This window comes from Schistocerca nitens, chromosome 12, assembly GCF_023898315.1.
Source record: "Schistocerca nitens isolate TAMUIC-IGC-003100 chromosome 12, iqSchNite1.1, whole genome shotgun sequence".
NCBI classification, from domain to species: domain Eukaryota; kingdom Metazoa; phylum Arthropoda; class Insecta; order Orthoptera; family Acrididae; genus Schistocerca; species Schistocerca nitens.
In genome coordinates, this window is record NC_064625.1 from 169,701,120 (window position 1) to 169,718,807 (window position 17,688).

The following is a 17,688-nucleotide window of genomic DNA, read 5'->3' on the forward strand; positions in this document are numbered from 1 at the left end:
AGAAAAGCAAATAAAGTAATTTTTTTACTAATAAGATGAATTTTATTACTTTCTGTTGTTCTTATAATTATTAACCCATATCCATACATATTACGAAAGTGTATGTATGTGTGCATGTCTCACATCTTCTCCTAAACCACTGGATGGATTTCAACCAAACTTGGTACACATATTCCTTAATGTCTGTTCCGTTGTCCCACAAAATATTGAACAGCATGCCAAATGTCCTGTTTTTTCATACTAGGCATTAACCTTATCTTTTTTGCTTCATTTTGTGTTTTTATCAATTTTTATGTCAATTTAGTATCACAGACATAGTTTTTTAATATTTTCGTGAGTCTTACTTTGTCTCGAATGCAAAAGTGGAATAAAGAAGCCTATTTTGGTCACGGGATGAAGAGAGGTGCGAACAGAAGATTTTACATCCTCGTGCTCACTGCCAGTGACTTACGCGTGAGCTTCACTATTTGTATCGATTATTTACTGCTGCAGAAATGACAGACGGATATAACGAGTTTTCGTTAAAGAATGTTGTAGGATTATCAATGTTCAACTCTATTTGTAGTTACGAATTAACTGTTCACTGTTAGATGACATTAATTTGCAGGAGATGCAACCGACACGATGTCTGGATTGTTATAGACAACAATGAGAAGTAGGTAGCAGTTTCAACACTGGGTTCCCATTAATCAGGGGAAAAAAAAGTGTTCTTTCTCAAATACAATGAAAGAAGAGATCCCTTTCTTGACAGAAACCATGAGTATAGAGATAGAACATATATTGTATAGTTTAGTTTTTTCCACCGAACATGGAGGACGTGCCAATATAATGCAGCACATAAAGAAAAAGAAGCACCTGTTGGCAGTTGCTGCGAGAACTTCTAGCAGCGTAAGTTTCTTTGTAGGTACAAATAAACTGCAACCAGAGGAAGACAGACGTATCACTGTAGAATAACTGCCACGTGTGTCCCCTACCGCAAGACACACTCATTCATTCTGTTCAATGGACTGCACATCTCTTCTCATCAGAGGCCCACTTGAGAAGAAATTCACTTGTCCTAGCACAAAATGCAAGTCAATTTTAGTGAACATTTTATTGTCATATGCAATGAATGAAGTTCAGTCAAAACTTAAAGATGATAAGTATATGTCTGCAGAGGTCGATGCATAAAATCACAAAAGCTTAAAGCTAGTGCCAATTCTAGCTAGGTATTCCATTCCCACCAAAGGTGTTCAGTGCAAAGTAATCTGTCTTCAGAACACTGGAGGAGAAATGGCAAAATTATTAGCTAGTTATATTCTATATACTGGGTGATCAAAAAGTCAGTATAAATGTGAAAACTTAATAAACCACGAAATAATGTAGATAGAGAGGTAATAATTGACACACTTGCTTGGAATGACATGGGGTTTTATTAGAACCAAAAAAAAAATTGCTAGACACGTGAAAGATCTCTTGTGCGCGTCGCTTGGTGATGATCGTGTACTCAGCTGCCACTTTCGTCACGCTTGGCCTCCCAGGTCCCCAGACCTCAGTCCGTGCGATTATTGGCTTTGGGGTTACCTGAAGTCGCAAGTGTATCGTGATCGACCGACATCTCTAGGGATGCTGAAAGACAACATCCGACACCAATGCCTCACCATAACTCCGGACATGCTTTACAGTGCTGTTCACATTATTCCTCGACTACATCTATTGTTGAGGAATGATGGTGGACATATTGAGCATTTCCTGTAAAGAACATCATCTTTGTCTTACTTTGTTATGCTAATTATTGCTATTCTGATCAGATGAAGCACCATCTGTCGGACATTTTGTGAACTCTTGTATTTTTTTGGTTCTAATAAAACCCCATGTCATTCCAAGCATGTGTGTCAATTTGTACCTCTCTATCTACATTATTCTGTGATTTATTCAGTTTTCAAATTTATACTGACTTTTTGATCACCCAGCATTTTAAAACAGAAAAATATAGTTGACAAGATTGTCGCATTTTGTGCAGATAACTGTAATACCAACTTTGATGGGTACAAGAGGGCAGGAACAAACAATGTTTATTCCAAACTGAACAGTGTTCTCAAGATAAACATTGAAGGCATTGGTTGTGCAGCCCATGTGGTACACAATGGAGTTCCAACAAGTGAAGACATTCTTGCCACTGACACAGATACAACAGTGAATAACATTTTTCAATATTTTCACATTTACACTGTGTATATGGAGGAACTGAAAATCTTCTTTGATTTTGTTGATACTGAATACAAGCAATTTCTAGATAGTATTAAACCCAGATGATTGTCATTGTTGCCAGGAATTACAAGAGTTATTGATATGTATGAACCTTTGTAATATTATTTTCTCTCTCAGGATAGGTGTTCTACAGTGCTGAAATAATTTTTTGATATCACAGTCACTTCTTTGGCTTCATTTCACACAAGGCCAACTGAAAATGTATTCCGATTAAGTCCAAAAGTTGGAAAGAACCGTGACTTCAGCTACATGATCAGCTGAGAAGTTAGAGCTGCTTAAAGAAAAAGTTCAGTAACAGGAAATTTAATAAATTTCAAATTTCAGTTATTTCTTTTCAATTTTAATTAACTTGTAAAAGGGAATATTTTCACTCAGTCAACATACGAGACAATTACCAACTTATTTTATGACACTTCCGTGACTTATTTAGAGAAGCGGACTTCTCTGTTTCAACCTCTGAAATCATTTCATTGGAAAACACTAAAAAATTCTGCTTCTTGGGCTGGACTTTTAAATTGTCTGAAAATTCTTAAGACAGTAGATTCAGATGCACCATTTCGGATAGATGAAGAGGAATTGTTTAGTGGGAGACAACACGTGAACAACATTGTATCCAATACACTTGAGGAATGGGGAAAAGCTAATTCAGGAACAGGTAAGAGATGGTGTAATGTATTCAATACACTTAAAAGTACATGTACTTTATGTAAAAATGTAGACACACTTTTGAGTTTTGCTCTTGCTATACCAGGCACAAACACTGTTGCGGAAAGGGTATTTTCAACTGTGAATTCCCTTAGGATTGAAGAGGGAAATCATTCTACTACTGAAACTATAGCAGCAGCTGTAATGGTTAAGACTCATTATCAAGGCCTTAGCTGCAAGGTGGTCTAAAATCTGCTATTAACCAATTCAAAGCATTTGAAAGATATTAAGTCTTCTGATAAGTGCAAAGTTAGTAGCAGAGTTCCTCATACAGAAGCTCAATGGTGTACAGATTTTGACATATACATTAGCGTTCATTTGCTCTTAGAAAAACAATGAATTATCATATGAGGCAGGGCCGTTACAAGCAAGTTTTGAAGCGTCTTGTTAAAATATATTCTTTTTGCTTGCATATACTTTTGTTTTTATTTATTTTAGTAAAGCAATGCAGTTATATAGGGCAATATTTTCTTGTTGACTAGCTTATCATTTTGTCCCGTTTTTAATCCCAATTATTACTGCAAATGTCCTATTTTTTCAAGTGAGTAATCTGGTCACCCTACGGTAGGAACCAGCTATCCATCATGGTTCAGGAGATATGACATAATAAACACTGAGAGGCATGAAAAATGCCACATTTTGCATGACATTTAAATTTATTTCTAGTTTGCTACTCCTCTATTCACAATATATTTCACAGACAGTATCCACATACGCTACTGAATGTACATATACATATATGTTATTGTATGACATATAGTTCAAGTGGTATGATGTCAAACACTGAAATGTGTGAGAAAATGATGCATCATGTATGTTGTTTTGAATTGTTATGTCTTTGTTACTAAAATTATTTGCAACAAATGTTGCAGAGAGTATCCAAAGCAGATGGACCCAGCCAGATAGTGTGAAGAGGAGGTGTACAGAGGCGGGGGAGGGGGGGGGGGGTGAGCAGGTAATGGATAGAGAAAAGAAAGAGCAGTTGCTGGAAAGAGAGATGGGTAGATGAGGAGGATGTTGAAAGGGGGGGGGGGAGAAGGGGAAGGAGAGAGAAAGAAAGAGAGAGAGAGAGAGAGAGAGAGAGAGAGGGGGGGGGGGATGAGGAGATGGTCAGAGAAGGAAGGAGGTTTGGACGAACGGGATTGGAATACAAATCTGAGCAATGTAGGTCGCTCTGCTAGCTGTGCAAAACTGCACTATAATGGTAAGTGCATTTGGACAATGTTTATGTTGATACCATGCTTGGCATAAGAGCACTTGGAGCAGTTAGCAGTTATATGATCCCTTTCGATTTACAGACTATTATTCATAACTAAAAAATTCAAGCCAACATTCAACATCTCTGAAGAAGATAATGAAGCCATTACACAACAAGGTAAGTATTAGATTATGAAATAACAAAAGTGAACATGTCCTCTTTACAGTCTGCACTGGACTGACACAAATGTGGATACCGAAAATACAGCATTGAAATCTGAACACACGTTATACGAATGCACAGTTTCGCAGCGATACGAATTAATAAAATTTTCTCGGGCTTCCAGCCGTGTCAGGTGGTTAAAATCCCACAAGCTCTCCTCAGTCACTGTCAAGTGGTAAGACTGACTGCTGTGTCGCCGTGGCCGCGTCTTTATATAGCCGCACTGCTGGCTGTGACGTCACCGGTGCTCTCTTCCTCGCCATACAGGGTAATGTTTACATCCCGCGTCTGTCGCATCCATTTTAACCTCGCGATGGCTGGGTTCCAGGCTGCGCTGAGCTGCAAACCGCCGTCCTTGTTGATGGTGTTTTCAGAGGTTTTTATTTCAATAGCTTCTTTTATGACACTATCGCAAAATCCCTTCATCCTCATAATGACAGGTGTTTTGTCAAATGACACTTCTATCATCTGACCCCACGGTCGTGAAAAACTGAGAGAATTCTTAGAACACTTCAACAGCATTCACGGTCACATCAAGTTTACAATGGAAGATGAGACACACGTTGCCGGTGCATTGCCCTTCCTCGACGTCCTCGTTTGACGGAAAACCAATGGGCACCTCAGCCACAGTGTCTACAGGAAACCGACACACACAGATCGGTATCTGCACGCTCTCAGCCACCGCTATCTGGCACAAAAACGTGGCATTCTGAATACCCGCGTCCATCGTGCTAAAGTCATTTCAGATGCTGAAAGTCTGCCACTAGAACTGAGCCACCTCTGAAAAGTCTTCCGGGAAAACAGGTACAGTCAGGGACAGGTGTCACAGCCTATATCTGGTGTGACATGCAAGATACACAACAACAGAGAAGAGAACACCACCGAAGAAGAAAGCGAGAAACTTGTGTCTTTGCCTTTCTGTGGTACAGTGTCGGGAAAGATTAGCCGGCTCCTGAAGAGATATAACATTTCACTAGTGTTCAGGCCCCCAGCAAAAACTTGACAGCTCACGAGGCCTGTGAAGGACGATCTACAGCTTAGAATGCTTGGAGTGTACAAGATACCGTATCAGTGTGGCTGTTACTATGTCGGCCAAACAGTACGTACTGTGGACCGACGCCGGACGGAACGAGAGATGTGTTTACGCCTTTGCTATCCAGAAAAATCAGCCGTGGCAGAACACGCCTCAGAAAATGGACACCGAATTCTATTCGACGAAACATCTGTCGTTTTGATGACGAAGGGATTTTGGGATAGCGTCATAAAAGAAGCTATTGAAATAAAAACCTCCGATAACACCATCGACGAGGATGGCGATTTGCAGCTCGGCAAAGCCCGGGACCCGGCCATCGCGAGGTTAAAACGGGCGCGACGGACGCGGGCTGAAAACTTTACCGTACGTGGTGAGGAAGAGAGCACCAGTGACGTCACAGCCAGCAGTGCGGCTATATAACGACGCGGCCACGGCGACACGGCAGTCAGTCTTACCACTTGACAGTGACTGAGGAGAGCTCGGTTGAAAGCTTATGGGAGTTTAACCACCTGACACGGCTGGAAGCCCGAGAAAATTTTATTGAACACATGTTATTTGTTACATCGTAGTAAGAGGAAGGATACATGCGGGTGTGTCAACTGGAATCTGATGTACGTATGAAGAAGTTGCCCATTACTGGTTCATACTTTTTAGATGAAAAAAGAATTATAATGGATGTAAATTTTGATGAACACTTTAGTTTATTATTTACAACTGGCTGTCATTTACAGAGTCAAATGTGTTGAATAGATCGCAAAAGATAATTAACTAATGCTCTTTTGTTGATTAATGTTAAAAAAGTTGACGATTGACTATTTTACACTTTAACATCAATACCCGTGAAAAATATAGCTGCATCACTTTGCCGAACACAGCATTACGTGTTTACACTTACATTTCCAGCTGTTTTAGCTGGTGGAACAGCTTGAAAGCGTCATCAGTGTGTCCGCGACAAGCGATCAACGATAGCTCTCGCAGTTTTGGGCACCCCTTTGAGATGGCGAGAAATGCCTCATTCCCCAGGTCAGTGATACGCCACAAACCAAGTAGCTGCAGGTTTGAGAGGCCTCCACCTCTGAAACACAAAAAATAGTTCTCTGTGTGTATTAAGTACTATTTCTTAAACAAGTGGTAACAAGCTAATTCTGTGATAAGAATGAGAATTAGTGTCACACAAAAGCTCTGCGAAGGATTTTTTCCTTGTAAAGGAGAGAGTGTGAAGTGTGCAAAAAATTTTTGCACTGGGAGAGGTCTCCAGGGGAGGGATAGACATTTTGGAATCATGTAGGTTAGGGTCCCAGTATCCTTCTCTGCAGCCATTCACCCTGGTGGACTCTCATCTGCGAGTCATCGACGAAAAGAAATTTCGTAATTGTACGTGACTGTCCTAGAGCATTAAAACCAATTACAATAATCATATGTTCACTGTGGTGTAACGGTTTGCATACTGACCTGATGCGTGAAAGGTCACGGGTTCAGACCTTGTCAGGTGCTTCCAAATTTTTATTTTCAAATATTTTTAGAAATGACTGATTAAAAATAACTACATTTAATTGGTTTAAACATATTCTTTTTAAAAATTCATAGCCCTCTGCTGCATCATTTTAATCAAAATATTAACTTTTTCATTTTATTTTAGTTTTTCGGACCTTCATTTGGCATCTTTGTGCAAGTGATTTTAATTATTTTCATATATCTATCATAATATTTGAACACTTCAAAATCCCAACCTATCAGTTAAAACCCAAAGAAATGGAAGACAAAACACTCTGTCTATATTGGTTGTGTTCTGATGTAAAAGAATGTATTTTTTGATACAGACATGTACATTTTTTTGGGTCGGTAATCATAATGCAAGTAAGCAAAACATAAATTCTTGTTGCACTATGGACAAAATAAAGCAGCTGAAGATGTAACCGAAAGAAGGGCTTATATATAAAATTAAATTCGAGCAAAGTCAGGACGAGAAATAATGAATGCAATAACATGGACAAAAATATAAGATGATCAGATGGAAGAAATTAAGTTGGAACCAACTCAAAAAATAAATCAAATCACACACAAAAAGATAAAAAAAAGAGATAGAAAGAAAAACTGAGAGCAGTTGAAAAAGTAAATATGATGAGTGTATTAAGAAAAGGATAGATTACTACTCACCATGTAGCAGAGTTGTTGAATTGCAGACAGGCACAACAATAAGACTGTCCAACAAGTAATCATTCAGCCAAAATGGCTTTCATGAAAATTGGACAATATTATGAAAAGGATAGACTGCCACTAACAATATAGTGGAGCTGTTGAGTTGCCGGTAGGCAACAAGACTGACAATCAGAATTGGACAACTGACAATAACAAGAGTGTTAACCAAGCAAGCTTACACACACACACACACACACACACACACACACACACACACACACAAATCCAACTCACACACACATGATCACAGTCTCTGGCTACCAAGGCCCGACTATGAGGAGCACCAGCAGCACAATGGGAGAAAAAAACTTGGTGGTGGGGATAAAGAGGACATTAGGGTGAGGAAGAGAGGATAGTATGACAGGGATGGGGGATAGTAAAGTGCTGCTTGTGGGAGGATACAGGAACGAGGTGGAGAGAGGGTAGGGCAGCTAGGTGCAGTCAGGAGGTTAGACGGAAGGCAAAGGGATAGCGGGGGCAGCAGAAGTATAAAGACTATGAGGGCGTTGGTGGGATAGAGGGCTGTGTAGTGCTGGAGAGGTAACAGGGAAAAGGGATAGGTGGTATAGGACAATGAGTTATGAGGTTGAGTCCAGGAGGGTTTGGGAATGTGGCATATACTGCAAGGGTGTGTGTGTGTGTGTGTGTGTGTGTGTGTGTGTGTGTGTGTGTGTGTGTGTGTAATTCTGATGAAGTCCTTTCTGCTGAAAGCTTACTTGGTTAAGACTCTTGTTATTGTCAGTTGTCCAATTCTGATTGTCAGTCTTGTTGCCTACCTGCAACTCAACAGCTTCACTATATTGTGAGTGGCATTCTATCCTTTTTCATAATATTGTCATTATTTCGTCTGGAATTCCAATTATTTAATATGATGATTAAAATGACAAGACTAAGGATTAGTTACAAAAAAATACATTTAAACTAATTAATTGAACAAAAATAAAGATAAGTCACTTTGCTAAAGATTTTAAAATGAAACATCTTGGTTGGTTGGTTGGTTGGGGGAAGGAGACCAGACAGCGAGGTCATCGGTCTCATAGGATTAGGGAAGGACGGGGAAGGAAGTCGGCCGTGCCCTTTGAAAGGAACCATCCCGGCATTTGCCTGGAGCGATTTAGGGAAATCACGAAACATCTTGAAGCCACTCATGAGATTTGAACCTGTGACTCTCAAGATATAAGGCTCGTATGCTACCACTACGCCAAAATGCCCATATGATTGGCATCGATTTTTAAGCTCTAGAACAGTCACACAAAATTACAAAATTTTTTTGTCAGTTACTCGCAGACAAGGGTCCACCAGGATGAATGGCTCCAGGGTGAGACACCTGGGACGCCTACATACATTACTGTAAATTTCTTCTTGTTAGACAGTATGAATTTTTCACTCTGTAGAAGAATGTGCACCAATTTGAAAATTTCTGGCAGACAAAGTGTCTGCCTGACAGGGTTTCAAACCCAGAATTGCTGCCTTTCGTAAGAAGACGCTCCATCGACTGAACTACCTGAGCACAACTCGCAACCTGTCCTGACAGCAGGCTCAAGTACGATATACAGTTTTAATCTACAAAGAAGTTTCAATTGCTCTTAGATTTATGATTAAACAAATTCAACCTTTATTAATCTTTACTGAGTAACACCCTCACTCTGCGGTGTACAAATCACAATGCGATCTGAATAATAGTAACTATACGGTAGTATGAGAGAAAACCAGTTTCATATTCGATTAAGTTTTTGTGATTTAAGGGTCGACAACTTCTCTGGTGAGCACGTGCCACATTAACAACGCTCAATGCCGAGTCAGCATCCAGATATCTATCAGACGACAACGCAGCAGTTTTGCCTCATTGTACTGTGGTGCTATTGGGGACTGGCATATTTTCACCACGCGGCTATTTGTATACGAAGTAATGAATACCGGGCTTACGCAAGATGTGTTTAAAGAACTGCTTGTCGCATCAGTGACAGCAATACTTGCTGCTTCAGGGAGTGTTGATTCTACTTCCCTGGGTTGGTATACACAGGGTGTCCCTCCTAAGAGTCTTCAGGCTCATCGGTTCTGGTATTTTGGCAGATTTTCGCAATTTTGTTTTTGCAATGTGTAGCTGGAGTCGGCTCAAACAAATACTGCTCATAACATCTTTCATATGACACCAACTGTTGATGGAAAGCACCAATTTATTTCCTATTAAAGTGCGCATCGTTTACGATGGCGGCCGAGTTTAGGTTAGTTCTGCGCATCTGATGTCACAAAACGCAGTCGGCCAATGAACAGAGAACGACGTTACCAGAGCGCGACTGCAGTGCAGAGCACGGACGAGTGTCTTCAGTTTTAGAAATGTTCAGTCATAAATAAAGTAATTGAACAAAAGCAATGTCTTGATAGCAGACTTTCTTTTATAGAAAGTTTGGAAAAAGCATTCTTTATACCAATTGCTTCATATTCTATTAATTAATTAAACCTAACAAGCAATAAGGCTACTAATTCAGGCGATAGCAAGGATAGGTGTTTGTATCATTCTCACGAACTTTTTCGCAATAAAGAACAGCGGTAATTGTTTATTTCCTATTGTACTTCGACGAAACGTGAGTAATTCGTAGTCATACCAACAGTGTTTGTCGGAATTTTGCGTGGCATGTTAAAGTCTGTAACGGAACTGAAATGATGGTGGGCTGACAGTAATTCGGAGCCCGCGCGTCGGAAACGGGCACGCTGGTGTGAGACTGCCAGGGAGTGCACCCTGATGCCATCTATTGGCGAAACTGGGAATTAGCGCTACCTGTCAGACAATGCACTAAGCTCTCGGAGTCAAATGTATTCTTTTTCTTGGTAATTATAAATTATTACTGTATGATTTAATGTTATAAAGCACTAGTAGTAAATTATTATGACTGGTATGAACTCCAGGGTAATAAATATAAATATTCTTAAATACTAAATGATTTCGGTAAAAAGGTGGTAGGGGAACGCCCCCACTCTTGGTGATACGAGCGTAGCTAGGGGTAGCTGGACACACAAGGACTGAACAATGAGAGGGCCTGTGGAGTGTTGACGTGATCGGACGTGCGTAACTGTGCTCATGCAAAAGTGATTGTGCAACAGCGAAGAGGCGAACATCGTCGCCGTTTGTGGAGTACAACGCGACGAATGGTTGTTGAAGCCGCCTCTATGCCACTGGGGCTGATTGTAAGAGTTACTGCGCCCAGATTTTATGGCGTACGTGCAGTAGCTTATACGAGTGCTACAGCTCGTAGTTCCAGCCGCCATTAAGGGCATGAGGCGTGAAGAGCTGCGTTAGCCACCTGCGTCTCACCACCAGCACCGACACGTCTACCCAAGGCAAGACTGCTTGCAATTGTTAAGTCGAACTTTCTATACATGTAAAAGGAGAATACCAGTTTTCTTTTATGCAAGTGCAGAAGACTGAATATAGTAATGAGTAAAATTACAACGCATGTTGTTCATTGTAAAGTGTAGTAACCCCAAACATAGTATAGTGAAATCAGACTGAGGCCACCATCGCCTCTTTCATTTACAATTCTTTTGGTTGTAGAATACTTTAGCGTATAAGAATGTTGAAAAGAGCAATGGTCACACCAGAATGAGTCGCCTATTTATAATTACTTAAATTTTTCTGAGTAACCTTTCAAGTAAAGTCACTTAACTAATTCCATATCAATTGTCCAAAGAGTAATATCCAAATCATTAAATAAGTTGAAGGATAGAATTTTGTTAACCTAAGTTGCACAAATTGTCTTGGTAGTAATTACCAAGCCAACTCACAGAAATTGAGAGAGTATTTGCTTTGTAGAATCACCTAGAATGATCAGAAATAGTAATATTCAGAATTAAGTTTAAATTCAACTCAAGCCGTTTCACTTTGAAACGAGCCAAAAATTGATTTATTCTTTTGCTCCTTCAGAGCTGGCGACCGTAGTTATAAGTATTTTCAGGAGGATTCGACGGTAAGTCTGCTGCTCTCGTCGTGCTGATAGGATTATCCACTGCTGCTAGCAGTGGTGATTGGATACATAAGCTCACTACCAAGTTAAGTGGGTCAGGTAGGCAGTGTTACCGTGTGAACTGTAGGGCACTGTAGGCCGTGGATCGAACCCGTTCAATCATCACAGCTCTTTGGGAAATAGTCCGGTTAGGAGTGTACTAATCATTAGGCAAATACTGGCGAGTAACGGTCAAAAATGTAGACGCAAGTGAATTTAGCAAGGTCCACGTAGCACCTAGTTAATGTGGTGCAATGGCGAGGGTAGGAGTGGAGTAAAAGTGAGCTGAGCTTGTGGCAGCTGTGCTGTATTCAAATATTAACAACGTGAATTCACTACTACCTCTTACCATTAGGACTGAGCTATTTACGGTTAAAATACGTAGCAGTAAGCGCAAAGGCGTGACAGCTACAAGTCCGTATTGGTTTTATACATACGGAATTAGGAAGCGGGTCATTCTGTCGGTGGAGGGGGTTAAAACAACCGAGTCAGTTGAGAACATACCCCAATTACTGATGGAAAGATTCGGCGGTTCGGTCGCATGTGGCGACCATGACAGGACTTACCAAGTTTGTAGAATAATGGCTGCAATAAAAGTGTTTTATATAAACTTGTAGTTTCAAGAAAATTTTAAATTTAAAATTCTGTTGTAGACAAATATACTACAATTGGTAAGTTCAAGACGACAACCTGCAAAGCAGCAAAAGAAAGTCCAATAGTAGGAGTTAAACAAGTAATACTTGGTTTAATAAACATTTCTATTAGGCACGAAATACAGCAGCATAAGATGGAGTCGAATAGTAACAAGCAAGACGAAAACATTACAAGGTCAGACCCAGAATTAGGGACCATAGATACTGTTGTAGGGTTGGAAAATCTTATAGATGAATCCACACCCATAAGACAGGAGGAACGGGAAGTGAAACCAAAGGTAGTGAAAAGTGAACCCAATGTATCTGTGGATGCTAGTCACAAGGGAGAGGATATGGAATTAACAAGTTTGTTAAATAGGATGATGGCGCAAATTCGAGAAGGGAATGCTAGTTTGAAAGCAGAAATGGCTAGTCATATATCCCAATTGGATGAAAACCTATCTGGTAAAATAAAAGCCAATTTAGATATTTTGAATACGCAAAGCCAACGTATCACAGAGGTAAACAAATCAGTAAATAGCATTAGGACTGCAATAACAAATGTTCAGAGAAAAGTCACAGAAATAGAGAAAAGATTTGATACCGAAATTCAGAGAATAGAGAAATCAGTGGAACCTTTGGTTAGTGAAAAATTAGAACCGATAATTGAAAGTAAATTACAGGTGATAGTACCAGTTGTAAAGAAAGAGATTGTTAAAGAAACAGCAGCTGATATTGAAACACTGCGCAATACCATGTTGAGTTTTGATGCATGTGTGCAGGAGCAGGAAAATACACTGCGTAATGAGATAAAATTGTTAAGTCAGCAAGTTCAGAATCAGACGTTCCTTAACTGTAGTGGTATCCCATTGGTAATGCAAAAATCAGAAATACTGAGTAGGGAGGAAAAATACGATCCTCAAAAGAAACAAGGTGGATGGCATCCAATGGATTTTATAAAAAATTGTGAACGTGTCTTACCAACAGACATGTCAGATAAAGAAAAAATTAATTTAGTAATAGACGCTTTAGCAGGCCATGCTAAACGTTGGGGATTGAATTTGGATATCGACAATTTGAAGTTTACAGACTTCAAAGAAAAGTTCCTTGAGGAATTCTGGGGCACACAACAGAGGGATAGGTTGTGGAGAGAATTCGTTGTCGCCAGAATGCCAGAACATGGGCGTGGGCTCATGAAAGAATACTGTGAAGGATGGTTCAAGCGTTTGGAGTATCTTAAAGATCGTAGATCAGAATCGGAGATAGTGTGGGAGTTGTGGAAAAAGCTACCTGACGATTCAAAGCGTTATGTAGGAGGCACTCATCGAACATTCGATGAATTTTTAGAAAAAATCGAGAATGAAGATAGGTGGCGTGAAACTAGAGAGTTTCGAGGTTTCAGAAATCAGAATGGAATAGGAAAAGGTGGTAGGAATGAACCGCAAATTAACATGATGAGAGGAAGAGGTCGAGGAGGTAACTCTCAGCGAGGGAGAGGACACTATCACGGAAACGGGATGCATTATCAAAACCAGGAAAACTAAATACCGCGCAGGTCAAGGGCCTAACGCGCGCGGAAAGAAAGAAATGGCCCAAATATAGGGAAGATCGGAGTTGTCAGTACCATAGTAGGATAGTGCGTCGTTCGCCTAAAGAGCAGTTACATAAACGAAACTTTGCGAAGTATAATGCAGGGATACAAACAGAGGAGAGAGAGCAGGGAAGAATTATTAAGGGAAATGAAGTAGGAAAAGAATATCGGTCGGATGTGAAGGCTCACGTGAATGAAATAAGTACAATTCGAGGTCAGAGTGACGAATTGATGAAGGAAGATTCAGAGAAGGCGATGTTTGTCGGTAGGGATGGCAACTGTGCAGAGAGGCAGGGGCAAGGGAGGAGTGATGTGACTTATGGTAAAAGGTTCGTACGAATAGTCGACGAATCGCATCGAGAAGTAATTAAAGAGGAAAGGGTAGATAAGAAAAAGGGGCATAGTGCAGAGACGCATGCCGATTCAGAAATTACCTCGTATGCAGAATATGTACATCAGCTCAAAAGCCAGCCAGCACAATTAGAAAGATCTTCCACTCAAGTGATTAATTTGGACTCGAATATGACAGTGTTAAAGAGCCATACCGATTATGATGTGTACCTAGTGACAGCAAGAGTACATGACTGTGATGAAGATTCTTTTAAAGAAATTAGAGAAAGTGTATCTAACCAAGAGAAAGAGTGTTGTGATCCCTGTAGTACTGAAGCAAATGAGTTGAGTGAGAATGGAATTCCATTAGTAGGGGAAAATAATGTAAGTAAGAGTGGCGAATGCACTATCCAACAAAGGGAAAGTAGAGAAATGGATTATAATTTGCGAGAATTATTTGAATCCGAAGGAGGTCATATTTCTAAGGAGGAGGAATTATCGTCAGAATCATCAGAAAGCATCCAGGGAGAAAAAGAAGTAGAGGAAGTTTCCGATTCCGCAACCGAGAGTTCAGGCATGACAGATTCGAATGAGAACGAGATGGCATTAAAGAGCCTAGACGAAGGACTATTGGAAAAAGTGGTGAAAGAATTTAGGATGAAAAGGAGAAAGAAACCTCCAGATGGAATGGTCAGTATAAAAACCGGAAAAATAATACGGCAAGACTTGGCGGTGGGAAAGGATTTATTATGGGAAGATAAAGAAAGTATGAAAGAGGACAATAGGATGCAAACAATCCTACCCATTAATGTATGTGGGTACGATTTATATGTATTGTTGGATACGGGTGCTCAAATAAGTGCTATTTCGCACGCATTTTTTGAGATGATCAAAGAGCAACGAGGAGTAGTCATGATGCCAGTAACAGGTGTTAAAGTGATAGGGGCAACAGGGAAATGTAGTAAACCTGTTAAACATCAAGTGATGATGGAATTGAAGATAAAAAACAAGCTATTTTCGAATGCATTTTTAGTAGTTCCAGAGCTCAGTGCCGAGATCATTTTAGGCATTGACTGGTTAATAAAACAGAAAGTAATTATAGATTGTGACAAAGGGATACTAGTTTGTAAAATTTATAGTGCGGTAATAGAAATACCATTTGAATCATCTAGAGTAATGGAAGAGAACCAGCTGAGATGGGTAGAATTTAGAGATGATCATGATTCAGGAATAGGTAAAAAATTCGATTGGTTTCTGGTGAGGCAGATATTTGAAGATGGAAATAAGGAGACACTCCTTCGAAATGTAGTGGATAAAACGGAAGGACTATCTGATGCCCAAAGGGAGAATCTATGGCAAATTCTGAAAGAAAATCAGGAGGTATTTTCGGACAAACCGGGACGAGTGATAAATTATGAGTACTGCATGGAGGTAGAGGAGCATGAACCTTTCTTTAAACCACCATATAATGTACCCTTGTCTAAGAAAGAAGCAGTTCAAAAAGAAATAGATAAAATGGTTTCAAGTGGGGTCATTGAACGGAGTTCTAGCCCATATAATAACCCATTGGTGATAGTAGGTAAGAAGGATGGAAGTGTATGAATAGTGATAGATGCTCGTACTCTGAATAAAGTAGTGAAGAGGGAGTTGGATCGTCCAGAGAACATTGATAATTTATTGCAGAAGTTTAATGGTGTAAAGTACATGACTAGTTTAGACCTAACTGCAGGATACTGGCAAATCCCATTAAGTGAGGAGTCTAGGAAGTACACGGCATTTTTATTCAATGGCAAATGCTACCATTACACAGTGGTACCTTTTGGCCTAAATACTTCCGTTTCAGTGTTCATTCGGGCTTTAGACAAAATTTTAGGGAGTGAACTTAGTTCATTAATCACGGTTTATGTAGATGATCTGTTAATTGCTACAAGGACATGGGAAGAGCACATGGAGTTATGCGACAGGGTGTTCAAAGCTTTAATTAAAGGAGGAATGACCCTGAACCTGAAAAAATGCGAGTTTGTGAAGAAAGAAATAAAGTTTTTAGGTCACATAGTAACACCAGAGGGAATTGAAAAGGATCCCGATAAAGTAAAAGCAATAAGAAATTGTCCGGCTCCCAAGAATAAAAAACAACTAAAGTCGTTTATAGGACTTTGTTCCTTTTATCGTAAGTATGTGGATGATCAGGTGTTCAATAGCCCACATCTGAACAACCTACTTAAGAAGAACAGTGTCTATATATGGACTGAGGAATGTGAAACAGCATTCAACCGGCTAAAAGACAATTTGGCTAAAAACATAAAGTTATGGCACCCTGACCTGTGTGAACCATTCCACATGGCAACAGATAGTTCAGATTATGGATTGGGAGTATCCATATTTCAGGAGGTAATGATAGATGGGGGAAAAAACTCATAGGCAAATAGCATTTGCGAGTAGAACTATGTCTAAGTACGAAAGAAACTATACAGTTTCAGAGAAGGAGGCTTTAGCTATAGTATGGGGTTTTAGGAAATTTCAACTTTTCTAATGGGGACATAAGACTGTGGTCCATACAGACCACAAAGCTTTAATATTTTTGAAGGACTGCAGATTGTTACATAACAGGTTGACCAGATGGGCGCTGTTTTTACAACAATTTGATATAGAGATCAAGTATGTTAAAGGGAAAGAACATGCAGTACCGGATGCTTTGTCGAGATTACCGGAAGGATGTGAGACACTAGAAAGTGTAAAGAATAGGGAAGATGTTTTTGAGGTGAATTACTTCAAAAAAGCGGAAGGAAGAGAAAAAATTAGGGAAATATGTCGGAATATGCGAAGATATCAAAGTGATGATGATGCACTCAAGTCGGTAAAGGTCAAGTTTGACAATCCGGACGCAACTAACATAAGGGCTTCATATAAAATACATAAAGGTGTACTGTATCTTCAAAGATTAAATAATCCAGGGAAGTGGAGAGTATGTTGGCCGGAACAACACACTGAAGTGGTGATAGATTATGTTCACTTGGCATATGGCCATTGTGGTGCACGGAAGTGTACCGATAAGTTAGATGAATGCATTACCTTTAACAACATGGCACGAAGGGTAGCACAGAGGATAAGATCTTGTGATCTATGCAAAAAGGCGAAAGTAACAAATGCAACTAATCAAGGGCCAATGCAATCAATAAAACCTGATGAAGTATTAGAAATAGTAGCAGTAGATATCTTTGGACCATTACCGAAAATCATGGGGGGTTTTGTGTACATATTTGTAGCAGTTGAACTTTTCTCAAAGTATATAAAACTATATCCCTTGAGAAAAGCTACTGCCAGAGCTGTGTATGATAAAATGGTGTGTGATTATTTTGTGAAAGTAGGGAAGCCAAAGAGAATACTATCAGATAATGGTGTTCAGTTTTGCTCAAAAATGTGGAAGGATGGGATAACTGAGAAACAGGTAGAAGTGGTACATATCTCAGCTTATCACCCATCAAGCAATCCGGCAGAAAGATATATGCGTGAGATAGGTCGGTTAT

At 39.8% G+C, this 17,688-nt stretch overlaps 1 protein-coding gene across 2 annotated transcripts in view; it reads right to left on the reverse strand.

Moving 5' to 3' along the window:
- LOC126215028 (uncharacterized) overlaps window positions 1–17,688 on the reverse strand; it is a 132,899-nt gene that overhangs the window by 43,496 nt on the left and 71,715 nt on the right. For both annotated transcript variants that reach the window (XM_049941655.1, XM_049941654.1), the window contains exon 6: window positions 6,304–6,483. In XM_049941655.1, the coding sequence (XP_049797612.1) occupies window positions 6,304–6,483 (180 nt within the window). The remainder of the gene's footprint in view (window positions 1–6,303; window positions 6,484–17,688) is intronic.